General features: G+C 42.2%; 1 protein-coding gene across 1 annotated transcript in view; it reads left to right on the top strand.

The window, feature by feature from the left end:
* LOC111160967 (doublecortin) overlaps window positions 1-23,690 on the top strand; it is a 120,813-nt gene that overhangs the window by 76,378 nt on the left and 20,745 nt on the right. Inside the window, exons 4-5 of the mRNA XM_022524373.1 lie at window positions 16,975-17,077; window positions 19,081-19,218. Of these exons, the coding sequence (XP_022380081.1) occupies window positions 16,975-17,077; window positions 19,081-19,218 (241 nt within the window). The remainder of the gene's footprint in view (window positions 1-16,974; window positions 17,078-19,080; window positions 19,219-23,690) is intronic.

A 23,690-nucleotide genomic window follows, 5' to 3' on the forward strand; every position in this document is an offset into this window, starting at 1 on the left:
AATTTGGAACCAAAGTACAAGTGAATTTTTGAAAAGGTTAACCTTCAGTGACTGGAAAATGAAATTCATCCAAATGCTGTGTTCCAACCATGTACTAAATGACCCTTGATCCACTGTAAATGTGGAAAAAATGGGATTCAAGTGACCGTAGCTTGTCTCCCCAACCCCATGCTGGAGCTTGCTTTGTGGAAGTTGCAACAAGCCTGGTTTTCATTGGGTTCTTGTCCCCTCTGTGTGGATCTTACCACATATTTGAGTAAGAGGGACAGTGAGAAGTGGACCCTCAGCCCTCCAAGGGGTTGTCCTGTTGCTGTCAACCATTGAAAGTCTGATTCCTGATCCCAACAGCCCATGCAAGGGATGACTGTAAACAGGGGCTGCTTTGCTCTCAGTGGAAAGGTTTGAGTTGAGCTCCTTCCAGGCAATCACACTGGCTGCCATTTTATACAGTCTATTTCTGTCTTCCTGTACACATCCCTCAATTTGCATTCCTGCTTAAACTTGCCACTAGTCCTGCCTTTCTGTGTGGGAGGTGGAATGGATTTAAGAGGGGAAAAAGAAAGGACTTTTTGTGAGGAGGGGGAGAATATAGAACTTTCACTAGCTGTTCCTTCTGGATGTCTTCAGAGAACCATTTTGTCTCCTGGCCTCCTTGAGAGTTGCCACAGAATTTCTCTTTCTCACAGGAATCATCCTAACTTCTTTGTGTATTTGACTTTTAGCTGCATTGAACCAATTTGGCTCATTAAGCATGGTGATTTGCATAATGGGAAGGTGAACTAAAAGAAAGTGGAAATGGAATGTTAAAGATGGTTTACATGAAGAAAGTGCTTTGAAGGGACCATCAAAGGCTCTCAGACATCCTTTATCAAATGTTAAGGGATAGGAGATGTCTGCTATTAGAGCTTTATTCCTTAGGGTTCAGTTATAGTCATCTCTAGGCATTACCTACAACCTTGGGCAGGATGCAGATTAAGCTATGAATACTCTAGCATCTAGAAATTAGTTTTCAGAAATGTGCAATCAACTCATCCTTTCCCAGCAACCAGTTGGACTGGTTGCCAATATATTGGACTTGGATTATTTCCCCCATTCTTAAGGGAAACTAATTTAATTGTGTAAGTTTTCAATCTTAACAGGCTCAAAAAACAATTGCTGTGATTCAAAACTTGGAACTGTGAGGCAGTTTAGAAGCTTGTGTAAACAAGGTCCCAAAGTCAACTTTTCAGACCATTAAATGTAGGTCAGAGGCAAGAAAAGAATTAAACTGTGACAGAAGGAACTCAACCAAGGAGTTTCCACCAGACTGACAGCTCCTCGAGGACAAGAGCTGTGTCTTATTTCTTGTTACCCAACGGTTACCGTGGTTGCTAAATTCTCATAACTACTCAGTGAATGCTGTTCAACGAGTAATTGGTTCAGAAAAACTTTGTGACTAAAAGACCGATTCTGGAATTCATTACCAAATCATGTTAGGGAGTTCTTTGCTGTAGAGATTTTATAAAAGGAGATAGGTACAGCTACGCTCAGGATGTGGAAGTAAAGTGTTTTGTAGGGGCAGAGAATGACAGTGAATTTTTTTCTTTTAGTCCTTGGGTGCTATGAAACACAATGAAGATAGTTCACATGAGGTTCTCTGTCTCTCTCTCTGTCTCTGTCTCTTTCTCCCTCACTCCTGTGCATCTCTACCTCTTTGTCCTTGTCTTTGTCAAAACCTGATTTACTTTACCACCTTTGTTTGGTCCCTCCTTACCTACCTTCATTTCCCCTTAGGTCACTCATCTTTTGGAAAATAATTATAATAATTTGCATTCACAGAACACTAAAGCTTTTCAAGACACTTTTATATGAACTATTTTTTGTTCCAAGTTGGAAAAAAATACAGCTATAGTAATATGAGTTCCATTTAAAAGAGGAATAAAGTGTGAGTGACTTGTGCATGATCACATAGCAATGTGTGACTGAACCAGGACAAGGAGCCAGTCCCTTTGCACCAATATTACCCTGAGTCTCAAAATTCAGAAGTAAAAGTTTGTTAGCAATACAGCAGTTATTCCTATTTGCCTCCATGGTTATAATCCTCATACTTTGTGTTGTTGTTTCAAATTCTTTTCTTGTATTCCTTCATATGCATATGAGACTGACACTTGGGAAAGGACCAAATCAGACATTATCTCAACTATGGGGTTTCAGTTTATCCTCAGCATTTATTGTTTTTTTCCCCCCAACATGAAGTACATGCTTGATGAGATTTAAAACAACATTGTGTAGTACGTCTTTCTGTCTCTCCTTAAGCCATCTGACAGAAGTCTTCTGAAATGTGCTGCATCAGAAAGCATCTTCTCCATCTTTCTCTTACAGCTTTCTTTGACAGTCACAGAAGGAGTACCTCTTAGACTAGTTGATAGTTCATTGAGTCTTTCCCTTCCTGGGATTGGCAACTTTCTCACACAGATTTAAGAGGCAACAGGTCCAGGGTAATTACCAGCCCAAACTCCATTTGGTGTCCCAGAATGGAATGAGTAAAGCAGTGTTGTACTGAGTACTGAAACCATGGATGAAGTTGGACCTCAGAGCCTGGGAAAGATGCCAGGACTAGAAGAGCCAAGGACTTTGCAAAAACCAGAGGTCTAGGAAGGCTATGAGTCATTAACCAGACAAGCAGTTAGGAACCAGGAAATAAGCTTCTTAGTGGGGTTAAAGTAAGGTGAAAGGTCAAAAACTCAATAGCAATGGACAATGGTAACAACAATAAACCATCCTGAGAAATGAGATGAATTCTGACTTAGCCCAATAGCCTGCTGACATTGAGCTGGCTCTGGAGAGTTGCCAGTCTACCATCCACAGGTGGAAGCAAGGAGGCCATCTTTACAGTTGGGGAGCGGAGAGTGTTATGGTTGTAGCAAAGGTAACATCTTGACAGTTGAGAGACGCCCTAGAGCAGGGTTTCTCCAGCCTGGTGCTATTGATGTTTTGGTCCAGATCTTTCTTTAGTTCTTTGTTGTGTGGCTCTGTTCTGTGCATGGTAAGACATTTAGCAGCATGTCTGGTCTCTACCCACTAGATGTCAGTAATACCTCCACCACCAGGTTGTGGCAACCCAAAATGTCTCCAGATATTACCCAATGTCTTTGAGGGAGTTAGAGGGAGGCAAAATGGCCCTGGGCTGAGAACTGCTCTGGAATCTATGGATTGTGAAAGCTCATTGGTCTTGAACTTTCTAGGATTCACTGGCTTCTAATTATACTTAGAACAAGGAATTTAAGGTTGCAGGCAGAGGCATCTGCAATTCCATCCTTCCCCAATGTCCTTTCACATCTGATGCCTGACTCAGCTCTTCCATTAAGCACTATGTAGTTCCTAAGAACCCTGAACCCTCAGAATTTTCCTCTAGTCTTACTTAATTGCAAACTTAAGGATAGACAGCTCCTGGTTTTCCTTCTTGGTTTGCATGCAAATTGGGACAAGTTTGAAAACATGTTTTTATTTTTTGCAATAGAATTCAAAAGGCATGGTAAGTTTCTGTTTTCTTATTTGCCTTGGGCTTTTACTTCTTCATTTCCATTTGTTTCTGACTTTCAAGCTATGACATCCTCTTCAGTTAAAGTCTGTAGCTGATGAGGTAGGACACCCGGAGGCTAGAAACAAAGGAGAGAGGATGGAGAAGAACTGAGTCTAGGAATCTCTGCTCTGGAAAATAGTTGCAAGAATATTGTACCCACTTATTTATCTTCCAACTCAGCCTGTTTTCTTACCACCACATCATACTGACCCTTTTTTCAAAATGTGAAGAAGCAGTCCATGAAATTTTGTTCCTCATTGTTTCCCTTGTGATGGATTTTCACATCTATCAGTAGTAGGAGTCTTATAAAGGCCTGTCAGAGCAGCTTTGTGGACTGAAACATGACACAGAAAAGGCCACAGGGCATAGTGCAAATGACCCTAGATCAGGAGTCCAAATCCACGTTCTATTCAGTCTTCCTCTTTATTGACATTTGAGCTTGCAAATTACCTTGCCTTGGCTGAGCTTCAGGTTCCTCATATGTAGGCTGGAACGACCCATTTGCTTACATGGTAATTTTACAGCTCAGATGAGACAATGAGGTGAAAGCAGCATGAAACATGTAAAAGCTTTTACATATGCAAAATGGTTTCATCATTGCTTAATTGCAGTTCACACCTCTTCATTTATTCTTGCCCAGATGTTACAGGAACCCACTGGGTGGATGGCACATTCAAGGCCATAATAACAGTTCCTTTCTCTTGCCTGCAGTGACAGGCCTCCTCCCCAGGCCTTTCTCTTCAGATTTGCTCTCTACTTTCTACCCTGCCCTGTCCTGCTCCATGCCCTAGGAGGCTGACCCATGTCAACAGGCTCCCTTGTCTTCTGAATTCCGGTTGTGTTTAGCTCATGGGGAACACTGGCAGAGAGGAGAAAAATAATGTTAAGCTATTTATTCCCTGGCCCCCTGCCTAAAAAGTTGTTGGGCATTTTTTGACTGAAGGTCATAGCTCCAATCGGGGAGTTCTTTTCATATCATTTTTATGCTCTCTCCTTTCTCTGGGTTCTGGTAACTTCCACCTCCCCTCTCTCTCTCAGGAATAAGGGTGATAATGGACCCCATTGTTACTAATCCTGGGATACTGCTGTATCCCCTGTGGCTTCTTTGTACCCTGCCCATACTTTTGTAAGCAATTCCCTTTGTTAAACTACTCAGTTTATCCACTCTGAATGTGTCATGGATTTCTTATTGGGACCCTGACTGGGACACCCAACCAATCTCTTTCTTTTCTTCTCCCCTGAACTTTTTTTAGTACTAAAATCTAGTCTGATAAAGGAGGGACATTATGTAAGGAGTGCAGTAGGTTTATGGCCATTAGAATTCTGGGCAGCCATATTGAGAATCAGCTCCTAAGTCACCAGGTCAGAACATTTGCAACTGAGCTATATGTTCCTTACTAGTTGGGTAGTCCATGCTCTTGTCCTTGCTCCAACCAACCACTGAGGCACATTTAGAGGCCATGACTCTTATGTCTACTCTCTCCCACAAAGTTCATATCCTTGCTAAATTCCAGCATCCTGGGAGGCAACCATCTGATGCACACTCCAGTCCCTGGTTTGCTGTAAATCAGTTTGCACCCCTTTGCTTCCCTTGGACTTAGTTTGCAGAGAATGAGCTTACATCCTTTTGCTTCCCTTGGACTGGAGTCTCAGGAAGCCTGGGAAGGGGGGGTACAGTTAAGCCTCTGGGATTCCACCACAGCTGCCAGCATTCTGGCCCTGGTGTCTCTGCTCATTAACTGTGTCCAACTTGGAATGTTGCAGAGACTGTCAGAGCTAGAAGAGACCTCGGAAATCAACTAGTCCAGGGGTTCTTAAGATCTATAGATGGGCTTCAGGGAAATATTTAAGCCCTGAAATGATATGAAAAATTAGCTATCTATCTACATATATGCATTTTTCTGAGAAGATCCATAGCTTTCATCAAATTCTCCAAAGGGCTTGTAACACAAAAAAGTCACAGACCTCAAAAGGTTCCAGAGCAGCACCCTCACCTTAACTGCAGGGGAAACTCAGACCCAGAGAGAAAGCAAATTATCTGATTCCACAGTGAGTCAAAGGCAGGATTTCACCCAGGATCTAACAAGATATTAACTTCCTTTTTGAAACAAACTTCTCCTTTCTCCACTGAATTCCAAAGCCATATTCCCACTGTACTTCATGCATAGCAGACACCAGATAACTTGTTAAATGCAACTGATAACTGCAATGGGCTCTACAAGTAAACTCTTATTTTAATTGACCCTGCTGAACAGAATCTGGACTTGTGTGGGGCTCAGGGCCAACCTCAGAGCTTAGTGGTGCCAAGGGATCAAGCAGGGTTTTTCCACCCCAGTTCTCTCTGATGAATGGAGTTCTGTCTCGTCCCTGTTTCTCTGAGCCAACTTGTCCCCAGGGCCCTGTGGAAGGGCAGGTGTCGGTCCTGGGCATGGACTCAGCAGCCCAACTCCAGTGCCTCTGCAGCTGTTCTCATCCCTACGAGGCCCCCAGTGGGAGCTGACACAGAGACTCTTGGAAAATGGCAAAGAAAAGCTAAGGAAAAAACACCCTTGAGCATTGAGGGGTTGCCAGGCTTCCAGGGGAGCTGGCACTGCCTAGCTCAGGTTATTAAATCACAACCATCTTCTGGAAAATAGGATAGAAAGTCTTGCTCCTTCCCATCTCCCCTTCTATGCTCTTCCCCCCCCCAGGGCACAGATATTTTCATACTACCCAGAGTGCCCTACTGGCTTTCCCTACCCAGGTCTCCCCACCTAGGAAATAAAGGTTTTTGCTGTGTAACTTAGGTATCCCATGTGTCAGAGTGAAAGAAGGAGTCCTGAGTCCTAGTATCAACTCTGTACTAACCAGCCCTGCGGTCTTGCGCAAGTCACTTAACCCTGATGGGCTTTCATGCTTCGTTAATTTAAAAAAAAATGGGGCTAATGAACCAAATGAGGTAATGGAGGTGAGATCACTTGACAAATGCAAAACAACAAAAGGTCATTATGACCTTTGGCCATTCAGAGATAAGTTGTTTTAAAGGCAGAAAGAATCATCTGGAGGGCTGATAGCCCAGCTGAGATCTGGATTTCAGTTTTGCGGGGGAAATTCCAGAAGGAAGGTGGGAGGAGAGTCACCATTGGCTATGCAAAATCTGTTGACAGAAACTCAATCTATTCCTAAAGTTTTGCGTGCTATTTTACCTTCCAGAGACTGATGAGAAGATCTCTAAGGACCAGTCACTCTTCACCAGATGAGGAAAAGAATAGCCCAGTCAGGTCTAGTGCTAGGGGATCAGAGGGAGTTAGCCTCACTGTGACGTGACATAGAAATAGGTAGACCAGCTTGCAGAGGGGCATAGAATTCCCAGAGGGTGGTGCAAGACAGTGGGAACAGAATATCCATCTCTCCCACCACAACATCCAGTGGACACTGTTTCCTAAGGCCCTCGGGATGGGTCACATGTTAAAGCTAAGCAAGACAAAGGAAATCAGAGATACGGTCAGTGGCTTCAAGAAGTGGATGCTTTGAAGGATGAAAGAGTGAGATAGGACAAAACTCATAGGGCAACTAAAGTGCTTAAGAAATTGTCTTTAGTTGGGGCAGCAGCTTGACAGCTCATTGTTTTATACATATAACTAGAAAGTGTACAGGGATTTTTGGGTGTATTACATTACTAAGGGTTTTTAATTGTGGTAAAATACAGATTACAAAGATTCACCATTTAACCATTTTATGTGTGCAATTCAGTGGGATGAATTATACTCACAGTGTTGTTCAACAATCACTACTCACCAGTTCAAGAACTTTTTCATCACCCTTGACAAAAATTATGTAAGTATGAAGTAATAACTACCCAGTCCCCCTTTCCCTTAGCTTCTGGGAACTTCTAGTTTACTTTGCGTCTCAATGATTTTGTCTTTTCTAGATATTTCATGTAAGTAGAATCAAACAGTGTTTGTCCTTTTGTGTCTGGGTTATTTCATTTGGCATAATGTTTCCAAGGTCCAGGCCACATGTATCAGAGATGCATTCCTTTTGTGGTTGGATTGTATGAGTACTGTGTGATTCCTTTGTAAGTATTTGGTTTATCCATCCCTCCATTGCTGGACACTTGGATTGTTTCTACCTTTGGGCTATTGTAAATAATGCTCTAATGAACATGGCATACAAGGATCTATTCAGTTCACTGCTTTAAATTTTTTTTTTTGTATATACCTAGAAGTGGAAGTGCTGGGTCTTATGTTGTGATAATGCTATTTATAAGAAATATATATATTTGTTCTTTGTCCTGTTTCTCTCAAAGAGTTCCTAAAAATTACTTTAGATATTAAATATAATATAATATTAGATACCCTAAATATCCTAAGGGATGAGTGACAAAGGTGTCTTTTCTTATGTTAATGAGGAGACTTTGGGAAACCACCTAAAGATATGGGCTGGTTGAGGAGAGAATCAACCAGGTGATTTGTAGTGGAAATTTTAGTCCCACCCCCGGATCTCTGGAGAGGGAAGAGGGGCTGGATATTGAATGGATCACCAATGGCCAATGATGTAATCAATCATGCCTGTGTAAAGAAGCCTCCATAAAAAAAAAGAGAATTTTAGGAGAGCTTCTCCCTTGGTGAACACATGGAGAGGCAGGGAGAGCAACACACTCAGAAGGCTTGGAAGCTATGTGTCCTTTCCCCATTCCTTGCCCTATGCGTCTCTAAGGAAGTGCAAGCTAATAAGAGAAGGCAGAATATTCAATCCCTTGGCTATCACTATATATAATAGATAAACTAAAAGTAAAAGACAAAAGTGTGTCAGACCATGATGCTTGGCCAAATGCAGATTTCTGTGAGTCTTAGCTTGGGCCACTAGCCTCAAAGCTACTGCCACCCCTGCAAAGTAAAAATTGTGCAGGGGCCACAGAAAGTCCTTTTAAGATCTCTGGTCACCAAGAAGGTAGTCAATGTGGGGGAAGGACCAAACAAATAAACTACTGGAACCAGGGAGTGTAGTGTGAAGGAATTGTTTCATTTTATGGATCAGTCTCATCAGCTTCCTGAGGAGCTTTTACTGAAATGGATTACGAGAGTGACTAATTTAGAGTCTGTGTCTTTGGGTGTGAATGCTGCAGAGTGGAACAGCCTTCCCTTGAGAGTTTGCAGCACAAAGCTTGTTCTAACACAGGTCTGGAGTTCAAATCTATGGTTTTCATGTCACGAGGGAAAGCACTACTGAGAAAAGGTGGCCCCATATTGTTAGTGCTTCTTGGCACCTGGCAGAAGCAAATTTACATCTTTTTTGGAGGAAAGCAACCCAAATCTAGACCCCTCAATATTCCTCAAGACCTAGTTCAACCAAATAGGAGCTCACCATAAGAAAAAAAAATGTATCTATCAAACATATAAGAAAACAAGCCACCACAAGGGAGAGTTAGCTCAAACAACAGTTTTGGATTCCCAAGGACTTCAGATACTAGAATTAATCAGATAGAGGACATAAAACAACTCCAGATGGATTGTTTCAAGAAACAAACATGTAATCAAAATGGGATAAGAAAAAGAGATTATCAGCTATGACCAGGCAAATTTGGGGGAAAAATGAAATAGAATTCAGTGAGTGGGCCAATCAGCAAATTAAACACATCTGAAGAGAGAAAGAATGAACTGGCAGATATGAAGATTTTTTTTTTCCAGAATGGAATACTGAGAGCTAAGAAGGTGGAAAATATAAAGGTGAGGTTGAGGAATGAAAGAAAGAGTAGGAGGGCCTACCACATGCTGGATTTGGACATGACCCTGGGGGAAGATCTAATACGTAACAAAGAATGGTGAGCAAATAAACTGGTAAATATGTAGGTAAATCTGAACAGTATTAACTGTATAAAGTCACACAATAATGACCAATTTGTGGAGTGAAATAAAAGAACTAAGAGTCTAAGCAACAGCAGCACATAAATTGAGGGTTGCACAGCCTTATATATGTGATTCTTTAGATCTGATTGTCAAGAGGCAGCTAGCTCTGTGAACATCCTGGAAGACATTCACTCTCCAGGTACAGGGAGCTTCCAGAGTGAAGGCCCAGAAGGAGGAAAGGTCTTGATGTGTTTGAGTGGCAGAAAGCAGGCAGTCTGACTGGAGCTGGCCAGCATGTGTGGTATAAGAGATAGGTATAAAAGTATAGGTATAAATGTATAAAAGTAGAGCCAAGGTCAAAAGCTCAGAGTTTATTCTCTCTAAAATGGACAGGCTGAAGGATTTTAAACAGAAAAGTGATATGACTGATTAAAATTATGAAGTACAGGGGTGCCTGGGTGGCTCAGTCTTTAAGTGTCTGCCTTCGGCTCAGGTCATGGTCCCAGCATCCTGGGATCAAACCCCCCATTGGGCATCCTCCTCAGCGGGGAAGCCTGCCTGCTTCTCCCTCTCCCACTCTCCCTGCTTGTGTTCCCTCTCTCGCTGTCTCTCTCTCTCTCTCTGTCAAATAAATAAATTAAAATCTTTTAAAATCTTTTAAAAAGATTTTTAATTTATTTATTTGACAGAGAGAGAGAGAGAGAGAGGAGCACAGGCAGACAGAATGGCAGGCAGAGGCAGAAGGAGAAGCAGGCTCCCTGCTGAGCAAGGAGCTCGATGTGGGACTCGATCCCAGGATGCTGGGATCATGACCTGAGCCAAAGGCAGCCTCTTAACCAACTGAGCCACCCAGGTGTCCCAATAAATAATCTTTTAAAAAATAAGAACAAAATAAAATTGTGAAGTACTATCATGGCCATGGTAGGGAGAGCCATATGAGTGTATGTGTATGGGGTTGTGGGGATGTGCTGCCAAGACACCAGTTATGAGGCTATTGTACTAGATCTTGGACTAGGCCAGTGACAACAGGGAGGGGGAAATGTAACCACTAGTAACAAATGACTTTCAAGTTTTTGGTTTGGGCAACTGGAGGAATTGTGGTACCATTTAGAGGAGGAAGAGAAATGAGTTTTGTCTTGGACAGATCTAAATTTGGGATGCCCATTCCTCTATCTTGGTTAAGTGGAGCTCTCAAGCAGGCAGTTGAATATGAATCTTGAGTTCAATGATAAGAAGGGCCTAGCGATATTAATGTGTGAGTCATCAGTATATAGATAGTATGTAAAGCCTTAGGGGCTGGACATGATGACCTAGCAAATAAACGAAAATAAAGAAGAGAGGGGAAGAAAAAGAAGAAAGGGTATCTGAGAACTGAGTACTGGGGCTTTCAAAAATGGAGCAGTCTGGAAGAAAAAGAGAATCTAGCAAAGGAGATTGAGGTGGGAGAAAACCCAGAAGGCTGTGGGATCACAGAAGCGGAGAGAGGCAAGTATTTGAGGATGAGGACTTGCTCAACTTATGCCCGGTATTGCTAGGAGGTTGAGTAAGATGAATCCAGAGATGTGACTGTGGGCTCTGACAACATGGAAATCATTGTTGACCTTGACAAGAGCAGCCTTGTAGAGTGAGGGAGATGGAAGCCTGGTTGGGTTGGGGAGAACTGGAAGTGTGGAAGAGAACAAAAGATACTATAAATATAGAGGTAATTTGAAAATGGTAAAAATATTTTACAAATGCAAGTGGCATTGTTATTTTGTCACCAGAGATTTTAGGGAAGTTCAAGACGTTGAATAAACGTATCTGTGCCAATGGAGGTCCTGCAGAACCAAGGAGCTGTTTACCAAGGCAAAAATGCTGTCATGAGAAACCACAAGTAAGACTTCAAGATAACTATAGGAAAACAACGTTGATAAGAAAACCTCGGTGGTCTCAGAAACATTGTCTCAGCTCACCAAGCCAACCCTATGCCAAGCTCTGGAGCCCCACCAGGGCTGCAGGCAGGAAATGTTCCAGAATAAGAATGGTGGTAATTTTTAGAAAAAGCTGCATCTGTAATGTTTACTGAATCTTTCATTAACTCATTTTGCAAAGCTTGCCAGCCACTCTCTCCATGTACTGGGCACACTGTTGGCAAGACTGGAGAATCAGTGTGGTTTGTCTTCCTCGCCGCAAGATTCCCTCTTCTTCACCATTGAGGCCACACCTCTTCCCATAGGCACTCTCTGCCCTTCCCTTCACTCTGCATCTCACCAGTAGGCAACTGTATGCTTTGTTTGCAAGGCTGGTAGATGGGTCCAGGCACTTGTGCTTTAGAGAGTTAGAATCTCTGGGACCATAGCTGATGAGATGCAGGTCTTCTTTTCTAGGGCTATTGAGAAAAGACCAGTTCCTGCCTTGATGAAGTTACCTAGAATATCCTTTACTCCTATCTCCATTCACCTGTATTCTACACATCCCTCAAGACTCAGATTCTTTGGAATCTTCTCCTCTGTCACCTTCTTTCCTACTTCTCATGATTAAAATTGTTTTCTTTGTCTTCTGTGCTCCCCTTGCTCTTAATGTCTCTGTAATAGGGCTAATAACAGCCTACCTCATATTCCAATTATTTGTGTGGTTCTGACTTGCTTATTATGCTGGTGACTCCAAAAGCAGGGTACTTTTATTGTCCATATGTGTATCTCTCACAGAGTTCCTTTGCCATAGTAAGAGCTTCCTGAATGAGTTTAGTGGACTTGAACTTCCAATGAAAATATTTGGCATGTTGAAAGTGAGTTGCATACATATATAAGACCTTACTTCCTAAGATAGCATTTCTTGCTGAATACTTAGATCATGAAATGGAGAATCTACTCTAGAAGACCTAACTTCCAGGGGCACCTGGATAGCTCAGTCAGTTAAGGCGTCCAACTCTTGGTATCAGCTCAGGTGGTAATCTCAGGGTCATGCTCTCTGGATCATGAGATTGAGTCCTGTGTTTGGTTCTGTGCTCAGTGGAGAGTCTGCTTAAGATTCTCTCTCTCCCTCTCTCCCTCTGTCCCACCCCCCAACCTCAAAATAAATAAATACATCTTTAAGAACTAACTGCCAGCATCTGGACATGTGGAGAGTCTAATCAAGCTTAAATTGAGCTACAGAGTGAATTTGTCTTTCACAGCTAATATGCCTGCCAGTCTTTCTTTTTTTTCTTTAAAGGAAGAACACTTGAATTAATGGTTCCATGTTAGTATGGGTTGATTTTATTGATTTTGTGCTGGCAGTTGATTAATTACAAAGACAGGCATCGTGCTTTTTTGTTCTTGTCCCTGACTTAAAAACTCAGGTGTGACTCATGCAAAAGCTGATGTCACAAAGACCCTTGATTTCTGAGGACGCTGTAAGTGGTATCATAATGATTATTAGATTTACCATTTCTTTTGCCACCTCATGACAGAAATGTTATCTTAAAAAACTCAGTTGCAAAATTTTGCATTTGCCACATAAGTGAAGCTGGACTTTCTGTCACCTTACCTCCATGGAATTTTACAAAGCAGGTGTGAGTGTGAGTTTCATTTGGAAATTATTTCTTACACTCCATTCTTCTCCTTATCCTCCTTCTTTTTCTCGTCCTCCCCTCCTTCTCCTTGTCATACTTCCCTGCCACATACTCTGTTGCCAGTTACAGCAGTGAATAGGAATCTTCTTATCTTGGGACCCCTGGGTGGCTCAGTCAGTTGAGCGCCTGCGTTCAGCTCAGATCATGATCCTAGGGCCCTGGGATTGAGTCCTTCATCTGGCTCCCTGCTCAGTGAGGAACCTGCTTCTTTCTCTGTCTGTCATTCTCTCTCTCTATCTAACAAATAAATAAAATTTAAAAAAGAGACTCTTCTTGTCTGTAGAATCATACGGTCCATATAGATGTTTTCTCTTTTCTATCTAGTAAAATGTTCTAATGAGTATCCAGCACTGATTAGGACAAAGGGGGACTCTCCTGTTTTAGGCTCTGTGTAAGCCTTTGACATCAGGGCTTTAGGAAAAGCACCCTCTCTCAGGCAATTGAATTGCTTTGTCCTGAATTGACTCAAGACAGCCTGAGCACTAGTCTCAACTCCGCCGTGAGCCATCTCTGTATCCTTGGGCCACTTTGACTCTTGTGTTTTGGGTTCCTCATATTTAGGATGGAGAGCCTTCTATTTCCTCAACTTTGTAAAAAAAAAAAAAAAGGCAGGGAGAGCTGTTATGTCTCAGTATCCAAGGCCTTTGGAAAAGCTGGGTATTCACAGGCACACTGTGAACTTGTCTACATTTGGGAGCCAGTAAAATGTAGGGAGGGATCACACAAGAAACCTGATGCTGAACAGCTGGATTGCAAAATAAATGTTTTAGAAGCCAGCCACACCATTATGAGTTTGTCAGAAGCATAGGGGGCTTTGCCTTTCTTAGAATCTCCCCAAAGGAGGGGTTATCCAAAGGCTTTTCCCAAAGCCTGAGTGGGGGCAAAAAGGCTTGGGGTTGAAGGAGGGTGGGTCATGGTAACAGCAACCCCCAGAGCAATCTGTGAAGGCTTTGTTGTCTTACAATAGGATATCATGGCGTGTCACTGCAATGACTGCTTTTTGAGCTTTTGGATTTTCTTCTTGGGAAGGAATTTCCACAAACACCTCCAAAATGAATGTTCTGGTGCCTTTTGGGGGCAGGGTTGACTTTTGAAGTGTTTGCTCAATTCTTTTCATGGCTAGTTGTTGGTTGAAATTTTTCTAATTCTTCTTGAGTCACTCTCATTATTTACATTTTCCTTTAAAATCATTCATTTCATCTAAATTTTCAAACTAATTAGCATATTTCTGCAAAGAAGAACTTCTGAATGTACAATCATTATTCCTTTCTTATTCCTAAATTTGTGTATTAGTGTTACCTTTCAAAACCTTTCAATGTTAGCTCCTGTTGTCTGCCAACAAAAAATTTCTTTTTCGTTCCAACTTTTTTGCCTTTGTATGTCCTTACAAAGTCTGTCTCTTATTTTCTTTACATTTGGTTGAGGCAAAAACAGCCCTTGCTAAATTCTCACTAGGTGATAAGCACTCCACCAGGAACCATGGAGAGATACAGAAAAAGGGATAAACTTGATTGTTAGATTCAGGAAACTTGGGAAGAATGAGGGGAATACTCATGAGAATACAGGCAGGTCTTGAAACAAAGTGCTACTTCCTGGAGGCTACTACCAGAGGGATACTCAAGGATGAGGTTTCCCTAAACCCATAACTAAAACTTAAGTCAGATCCAGGGCCAACCTTGAGCACGGGGACTTTGCAGAGATCTTTAGGGTCAAGGAGGCACCAGGCGGTAAACAGTTTGGAGACACACAATGTATCAGAATTAGGGGCTTCAGATTTTCTTGAGCCAAGGTCCAAGATATCAGTTGGAGTCAGCAGCAGAGTGCAAAGCCATGTAACTTCTGTCATTGGATTTGCCACCAGGGCAATATGGAGGATGCTGATTGAACTAACAGTGCCAGCCAGTGACTGTGTCATTTGGATATGGTACTAAGAAGTTCCCACGGCACCTACAGATACTACTATCCTAGCATTCATGACACTACATTGAGATGCTACATCCTAGCATTCATGGCACTCTGTTGAGTATCTCACTCCATCAGACTGTGAGTTCCACGAAGTCATGGACTGAGTCTTACACATCTGTGTCTCCCCAGTGCCTGAATTATGCATGAGTACTTTGTATTACTGCATGGCCCAAAGCACAGTCTTTGGAGTTGGATGGATCTGCTTTTGTTCAGCTTCATTACTTTCCACCTGAGTATGGCCCAAAGCCCAGTCTTTGGAGTTGGATGGATCTGCTTTTGTTTAGCTTCATTACTTTCCACCTGAGTCATCCATGTATTGGATGTATTGGATCTGGGCCTCAGTTTTCTCATCTGTGAGACAGTGATGACAATAATATCAACCTCTAGAATTTGGGGTGAGAGTAAAATGAGATGAAATGTTTGGAAGTACTTAGCAGACTGCCTGTCACAGAATAAGCATTTAGTTAGTGGTAGCTCTTAATTGTCATTACGTGATCACAGGATGAATGGGTGAGGGACAAGTGGGTTGAAGAGGGATGTTGGCCTATTTGATGAGGTCAGGACCCAGGGCTGGGAAGAGGCTTAATAGGAGCAACACTAGCAATCCTCCAAGTCTCCCTCCCTTATCTTGGCATCTCCTGGATGATTGGGAGACTGAGATAATGGGGATAATCTAAGCATCTTTCACTGTGTAAATCTTGCAATAATCTTGGCTGGGTGGGCAAGGATAGGATAGACCCTGGGTGGGGGATGATGTTATTAATATAAACATTTTTTCAAATGTGAAAATATTGCTCTCTGCCCCCAGAAAGCTGTTATTAGTTTGTGAGCACTGTGCCTTTGGAAAGCCATTGCTGGCAGCTTGAATGGGTAGCTTAGAACAATTAGGAGCTTTGAACACTTTCAAGTTAAGGATTGGGATAAGAATGTTTTGACTCTATGGTTTCTCCTGGGATTTCCCTGGTGTGCTGGACTAATTATCAAATGTAATTAGGAAGCTGAGAAGTGGAGAGACTGCAGGGAGGAACATACTTTCCCAGGGACCCTCATTTCTTTGTACAGAAAATGGGTTAGGGAGACTATCACTCTGTTGTGGAGAAGCAGCAATGCATAGGGCACTAGAGGGCAGGAAGGATCCTGGGAACATGGCTTTACCAGCAGAGCCTCAAACTTATGGGGACTCATTGCTCTTGATTAATTTTTAAGTGGTCAGGGCAGCTTTCCCCCTTGTTCTTGAGGGAGGAATGGTATTCTGGGCCACATCCATGTTCTTGATCCATTTTTAGCAAAATTCTAATTTCCTGGGTCTAAATCAGTAAGGAAATGGTACCCTTCTTTCAAAACTCATGGAGATGAAGAGAGGAACTTCCACATCTTGGTCAGCCACAGGGTCTGTCTATGTGGGTCAGAAGAACTTTCTCATCTGACTTGGCTTACACCTTTGGCCCCAGAGTTGGGCTAGGAGCTCTGTCTTTGAAGCTCTGAGAAAAGTAACATTTGCAGGGTCAGATACTTGTGAACTTTTATTCAAAAGCAGAGACATTCCCTTTGGACATGGTCTTGAAATTTTTGTTGTTGTTCTTCTTCTTCTTCAGTGGAGACACATGAGTGGGGAAGGACAGAGGGAGAGGGAGAGAGAATCTTAAGCAGGCCCAGTGCCCAACATGGAGCCTGACTTGGGGTTCAATCTTACGAACCTGAGATCATGACCTGAGCCGAAACCAAGAATCAGATGCTTAACTGACTGAGCCACCCAGGCACCCTAGTCTTGAAGTTATTCTTAATGCAGTGGAAACAAGACTACCACATATGAAACATGGAAAGACAATAGCATTCCTCTGTATCTTTATTCACTGGGGGTTATGATGGAGACCATGAGCCTAGTAGTTTGAAAACTGAAGATCCCTGGGGCTTAAGATGATGGCCCAGATGTGAAGCTTCTCCCCCCGCTGCCCCGCCAAAATGATGTTAAATTTATTGTCACAAGATTATCACATATAAATCCAATGTCTCTGCTCTCTCCACAGGTAACCTGTCTCCATGATTTCTTTGGTGATGACGATGTGTTTATTGCCTGTGGTCCTGAAAAGTTTCGCTATGCTCAGGATGACTTTTCTCTGGATGAAAATGGTAAGCACAACTACTGGACTTCGTTGCTCCATTGTTCACCCTCCTTCTATCCCTTAGTATTTCCATGGGTTCATATGGCCCAGAGAACATCCATGCACAGACCCTTAAGGGCAAATATTATTATTCATTCTTCTGTATGTTGGGCTACATGAGTCACTAAGTGAAAGGTTGACTGAATGTCCCAGATTCCCAGCCTCCAAACTCAATAAAACTCACTCTCAGCCCCAATAGTGACCATATTTCTCGAACCACATATTGTGTCACATGGGCTGACAGGTGCAATCAAACTATGGGAAGGAACATTTGGAGTCAGAACTTGGATATTATATGTATAACTTTTTTCTAGTCAACATCCTCCAGTGACTTGGCTCATATTGATGGTTCCATTTTAGAAAGATTTTCCACTGTGTTCTTAGTGTCAAATCTTTCCCCTCTTCCTGCTTTCTGGCTTGCTGCCCCATTCCCCCTGCTTTGTGACTCAAGATTCCAGAGGTTGTTAATCTCAGGAAGGAGGTAAACATCTGCCCACCTCCCTTTGCTTGAGTCCAAGTTCCATGTGGAAGTTAATGGTGAATTAGCTCATATAGCAACAAGGTTAGGATATGATCCTGATGGGAAGACACATTCAAAACATCTTTCCCAATTATGAGGGGTAACATGTGAGAAAAACAAACTGAATTGTATTAATATGGACTTTACCAACAGCTCGAGTGACAAGGACTCTGACAGAGGTGGCATTTCGGCTGTGTTCACTTTGAGAAGAGACAAATAGCCATAAAATAGCTAAGCAAATCCCAGGCTATCTCCCATTTCCTATACCTTTTATATCTCCATCTCTGGACAGTGATCCCTGAAGTTCATCAACCAAAACAAGAAGTAAAACAAACAAAAATGAGCTTTCTGCTTAACTTAGTTTCCCCCAAAAAACTCAGTTTGCCAGAAAGGATTCCCTAATCTTTGTGGGTAATTGATATTTCAATATATCTTCAAATAGGAAGTGACAAGGAAGTGTCCAAAGAAAAGACTGCCCTCTTCCTAGCCGTGTGGTTCCATGTTGAGCATCATGGCACAAGGCTGGAAAAACTACACTGTAAAGAACACTAGATTGGGACTTGGGAGACTTGGTTGCTAGTCCTAGTTCTGCTATTTCCTTGCTTCGTGGCCCTAAGCAAGAGGCTTACACTCTTTATAGTCTCATCAACAAAGCAAGTATGATAATTCTCCTAATGCATTAGTACGATCAGTGTCCCCAAATTGCCACAGTAGGGACTCTGAGTGACCTGCATAGGAAAGGTGCCTCAAGCATGGCAGACTGAAGTTGAGGCAAGTAGCAGAAACATTTGGCAAATGCCCCTACACACCCAAGAGCTTTCTATAAGCTCTGAGCGACAGAGTCACTGCTGGATCTTTGATTTATTAAACCAGCACAGGGATTTATGGTCATGCACATTGAAAATCAAAAAGAGGTCTGCAAATGCATGGTGGTGGTGGTGTTAACGCCTAGTTATAAAGTGACATGACATCCCTAATATGCCTATTACAATACATGGCATGTAATGAACAGTAAATGGCAACTCCCTCTTCTTCCTTTAAATTACTCATGAATGTTTCATCTGTGTGGCTGTAGCCTCAGAGCTGTCAATCCCTTCTTCAAGGAAATTAATTCATTATGTCAACAGGTGCTATTCTAAGACGTGGCCCGGGTGCCCACAAATGATCGAGTTGACTATTTAATAACCCACCCAACCTGCTTTTCAACTTCTTCCCTTGTTTCCATAATCCAGGGATTTAAACACCTGGTTTGGCCCAGATGAATTCTGAAAGTTTCTCCCATGCCTCCTCGCTCAGGGCCATCATTCCTACCAACAATGAGGACCACCTCGTAGTCCTGAACCACTGGATACTTTGGCCCATGCTGGTTATTCTAGTTTCTAGAAGTTGGTAATATGCCAAAGGCTCGTTTCTCCCCTGGCTTTACTGCGCCGTCTGTTCTTTTCTACCAGAATGCCGAGTCATGAAGGGAAACCCATCGGCCACAGCAGGCCCAAAGGCATCTCCAACGCCTCAGAAGAGTTCAGCTAAGAGCCCCGGCCCTATGCGCCGGAGCAAGTCTCCAGCTGACTCAGGTAACGACCAAGACGGTGAGTGCTCTTCTCCTAACTGTGCACGCTGACTTCATTTATGGAGACCCACACCCTTTGCATGCAGGGGAATGAGTTCCTCATGAACACCACTGTGTCTCCATGATACCAGCTCTCTCAGTTCAGAGACTATCCAGCCAAACTTGTTTGGAGTCATGGAGACACAGCTATGACCCCCGATTCTACTCAGATGGGTTGAGACCAGAAATCTGGCCTTTTTGTCATGCTTGCTGTAATGCTTATTGTCACGTTTGTTTTCATAGTCATCATCTTCAACATCATCCCACAAAAGCAGAGTCAAGGAAATAATCAAGTCAAGCATAAACTTGAAATAGAAAATCAAAATCGAAAACAAAAATGTAAAAAAAAAATTGCCACCCTGAAGTGTCAACAGAGTTGACACGCTTGAGCTTCAAATTTGACTTTGAACTTTGTAGAAGTCAAAACAAAAAGAGAAAAGAAATCATTTGCATCATTCTCACAATGAGAAAAAAAAATTACATAGGCCAGGTTCTGAAAGGAAACACAGAGATTTGTCACACAGGATTTTAATTAGTGGATAGTGAGTGATCAAAAAAAAATTGTGGTCTAAGGATCACTGCCAATGCATGAACTATTTATCAGTCTGTGACAAGATTAGAAGCTTGTGCCAAATGCAAATTATGCCACTAAGCAAACATTTACTTCAGCTGACTCTTTTTTTTAGCATGATTTTTTTTTTTTAAGAAAAGCAGCAGTGTGTTCTTTTAAGTTCGGGTGCAAAAGCTTGCACCCACGGTTTGAGTGACACTGATCTGAAAGGTAAAAGGCCACAGAAGTTCAAGTTTAGAAACTTAGTAAAGTCCGGGACAGACAGTGTGAATTCTTCATGGGAAGGCAATTGTACAGTCCAGAAGACTCACATCCCTCACCCCAAGGCTCGACTGACCATGAAAATTCTTCTAGCCTGGGAGTCTGGGAGCTTTGGGGCGAAGAGCACAAATGCCCTTTCTCTCTTCTTCGGTTTGAGGCAGCTTGAGCAGCCTGTTCGCTTTGAAATGCTCATGGCCTAGAAAAACAGCCTGTCCTGCTGGCCTCAGGCTGCCAGGAACATGCACAGCACCAGCCATATTTTTTTTTCCCTCGGGCAGAAGGAACTAAACTGTGAAGAGGCAGCTTGAGATTTTTATACTTCCGTGTCTTTGCTCATCCCATTTCCCTGCTCCTGGAATGCCGTCCCTTGAGCCGACCACTCCTCTCTGCTTGAAAATGTCTGTTCATCATTCAACACGTCAAATAGAAATAGTTCCCATTCTGTGCACTATCAGAGCATGTTCTTCATGTATCTGGTGTAATATTCACCACACTGTGTTGTAAAGTCTGTATTTACCTGTCTACTATCCCCTCCCCCGACTAAATAATGGGCCCCTCAAGGGCAAGATGTCATGTTCATTTTGTATCCTCAGTGCTAAGCACAGTGTCTGGGTCCTAGCCGATGCTCAAATAATGTTTGTGAATGAAGAGACGTGTAAGAGTGACTAGTTCACCCAGCGTGGTGCTAGAGACTTAGTTAGCTTTTAGGGAATATTTGCTAAAGGAACAAAAGTGCATGAATTTGGTGATATTTTGGTGAAGTGTACAAAACAACACATGAATCTATCTAAGTAAATTTATATGGGTTACACTATGAAGACCTAGGTTTTAACATTTGGGTTAAAAATGAAATTATTTGTACAAATTCTAGGCAGGGCTTTGCAAAAAAAGAATAGACTTTAAACACTTGGTCAAGATTCATAAACTCTGGCAATAACTGCTTAACCAATCATTTTTTTCAGAAATATCACTGACCACTTCTGTGATTTCTAATCTATATTATTTATCTCTTGCTATGAAACAAATTACCCCCAAACTTAATGGCTTAAGACAACAAACATTTATTGTTTTATCATTTCTGCGGGTTAGGAATTTTGGATTGCTTAACTCTGTGGTTCCCTCTGGCTCAGAATTTGTCATATAGTTGAGGTCAAAGTGTCAGTGGGGGCCGCAGTCATCTGAAGGTTCAATGGGGACTGTGGGATCTGCTTCCAAGATAGCCGTGAGCAGGATCTTCTCCCAGAGAGTGATTCAGGAGAGTGAACAAGGAATATGTAGTGCCTTTCATGATCTAGTTTCCGAGGCCACATACTATCACTTTTGTTTTAGTCTATTGATTAAAAGCAGTCATTAAGTCTGGCCCATAGTCAAGGAAAGAAGAATCAGTCTTCACCTCTTGAGGGAAGGTGGACTTGTTTTTAGACTGCCAACAATTTGTGGACCTATTTTTAAACCACCACATAACCTATTAGTTAAAAATGCTGAGACGGGGGGCGGGGGCGCCTGGGTGGCTCAGTAGGTTAAAGCCTCTGCTTTCAGCTCAGGTCATGATTCCAGGGTCATGGGTTCGAGCCCCGCATGGGGCTCTCTGCTCAGCGGGGAGCCTGCTTCCTCCTCTCTCTGCCTGCTTCTCTGCCTACTTGTGATCTCTGTCTGTCAAATAAATAAATAAAATCTTTAAAAAAAAAGTGCTGAGACGGCAGCAGCTTGAAGTCAATAGATTCTCTGCAGACTGTATCCAGGTGGGTTATCCAGCACATGTGAACACAACCACCTGTAATTAAACACAGCTTAAACATATGTCAAGTTATTGATCATCAGCACTGCCTGCAGAATTTCCCTTCTAGAAATTATGCATCTCACTGACTCTAAGATACTAGAGACCAAGAAAGAATACACTAGGACTCAATGAATAATTGTTAAATTAAAAGGAGTTATAATAGATTCCAACCCAAAGGCAGGCAAGATCTGCTTTTGCTCCTTCAGAACTCCCTTGCCGAAAAGAAGGAATGAGTAGAGATTCACACATAACAAGATAAAAAGAGTAACCCAATTTGAGGCAGGGAAAGGAGACTTGACTTGGTAGAGAACCACAAACAGCTCTTGCTCCCTATCAGCAAAAAATCCAAAGTGGTATTCTCATGAGAGAGAATGTAAATCTTTATTTCAGATAGTTCATGAACAGAAATGAAGCCAAACTCTAGTCTAGCCAGCCTTAATGGCAATTTCCAAAATGTTTGAGCTCATCACAGATGATGTGTCTACATCTTCCGCATGGTTTCAGGCCCAATGCGTAAAAGGATCTGTATAACATGACCTTGTCCATTCCATGGCAGTTTAGAGCCACGTCCAGGCCATCCATTTAGTGAACATTCCACAGGGGCAAAGCTGATCTCAGGCAAAACAGTACTTTAGGTAAGGTTTGGATTTGACATACCCATTTTCCCCTTCCCACCTCCATGTCACTCAGGACCATTCCAAGCTGCAAAGTGGAGGGGGAGAGGATATGGAAGAGGAGAGAGAGGCCTCTGTGTAGGAAGGCCCAGTGACATCATTTCCCAGCTTTTTTTACTTGGGACAAATTTCTTACCTTGTCTAAGACTTGGTTTCCCATTTGGTTAAGACAGAATTCACATGTCTAATAGGCAAAAATCATTTTCCAGTATTATCAGTTATTTCCAATTTATAGAGTTGTGCAATAGCTTCCACGGAATCAGAATTGAATAGCTAGAAGGATCAGCTATAGACAATGCATAATTTTGCATCAGGAAGTGTAAGGTATTCCTGAGCTCTCAGCAAGGGATGTAGGGAGGTTAATACACATTTAACCGAAGAATCCGAAGAATAATGGTGTGGAGTGGGGCTGAAATTCCCTGTACTTTTCTAGGACATGGCAATGCCACCCTGTTTCCATCCTGGGTTTGTCTGTCTTGGATCTGGGACTTGTGGGATGGATTCACATTTTTTTTCATTCAACCTGAGTAACCCAAGGTTAAGGAAGATAGGCCATTTCCAGGGAATTTTAACTACCTTCCTTTGAAGGCAAACAACAGCCAAAAATGTTCCACTGCAGCAGGGACTCAAACCAAACGAAACGTTGGCTCAGTTCAGGTTCAGCTAAAGGAATGTTTTGATGTTCTAGTTCATTAGAAAATATATAGGTTTGATTCTGGTTTGAACAAGTTTGCTAGATTTTCAAATATTTTTTAAGAAGAACAGAGCAATGGAATTGGGAGAAAGCAAATATTTATTTAAAGCTATAAAATAAAACAAATCTTTCAGAAGAGAATACTAGTGAATGAATAAGAGCAATGAGTCGATTACACATCCATCCATATATGTGTGTGTACATTTGATCCAATTCATGGTTCAGTTAATATCTGGGTTTGGTTTGCCTTGAGGTTTAGTAAATTGATGTGATCTGGTCTGTAATTTGCATCATAATTTGATCCCTTGGTCCTTAAGTTATCTTTTTTTTCCTGTTCTTCCCATGAATAAATCAAACTCTGTATACTTTATTCCCTTTGAGTTCAATTCCCACTCCTGCCAATACTGAGGGCACCCCAAATGGAATCTGTCTGTTGCTAAGCCCTACACGTCAGTTAAGGAAGGATTTTGTT

This window comes from Enhydra lutris, unplaced genomic scaffold (genome assembly GCF_002288905.1).
Source record: "Enhydra lutris kenyoni isolate GAN:26980312 unplaced genomic scaffold, ASM228890v2 scaffoldscaffold80, whole genome shotgun sequence".
In the NCBI taxonomy this organism is placed as follows: Eukaryota; Metazoa; Chordata; class Mammalia; order Carnivora; family Mustelidae; genus Enhydra; species Enhydra lutris.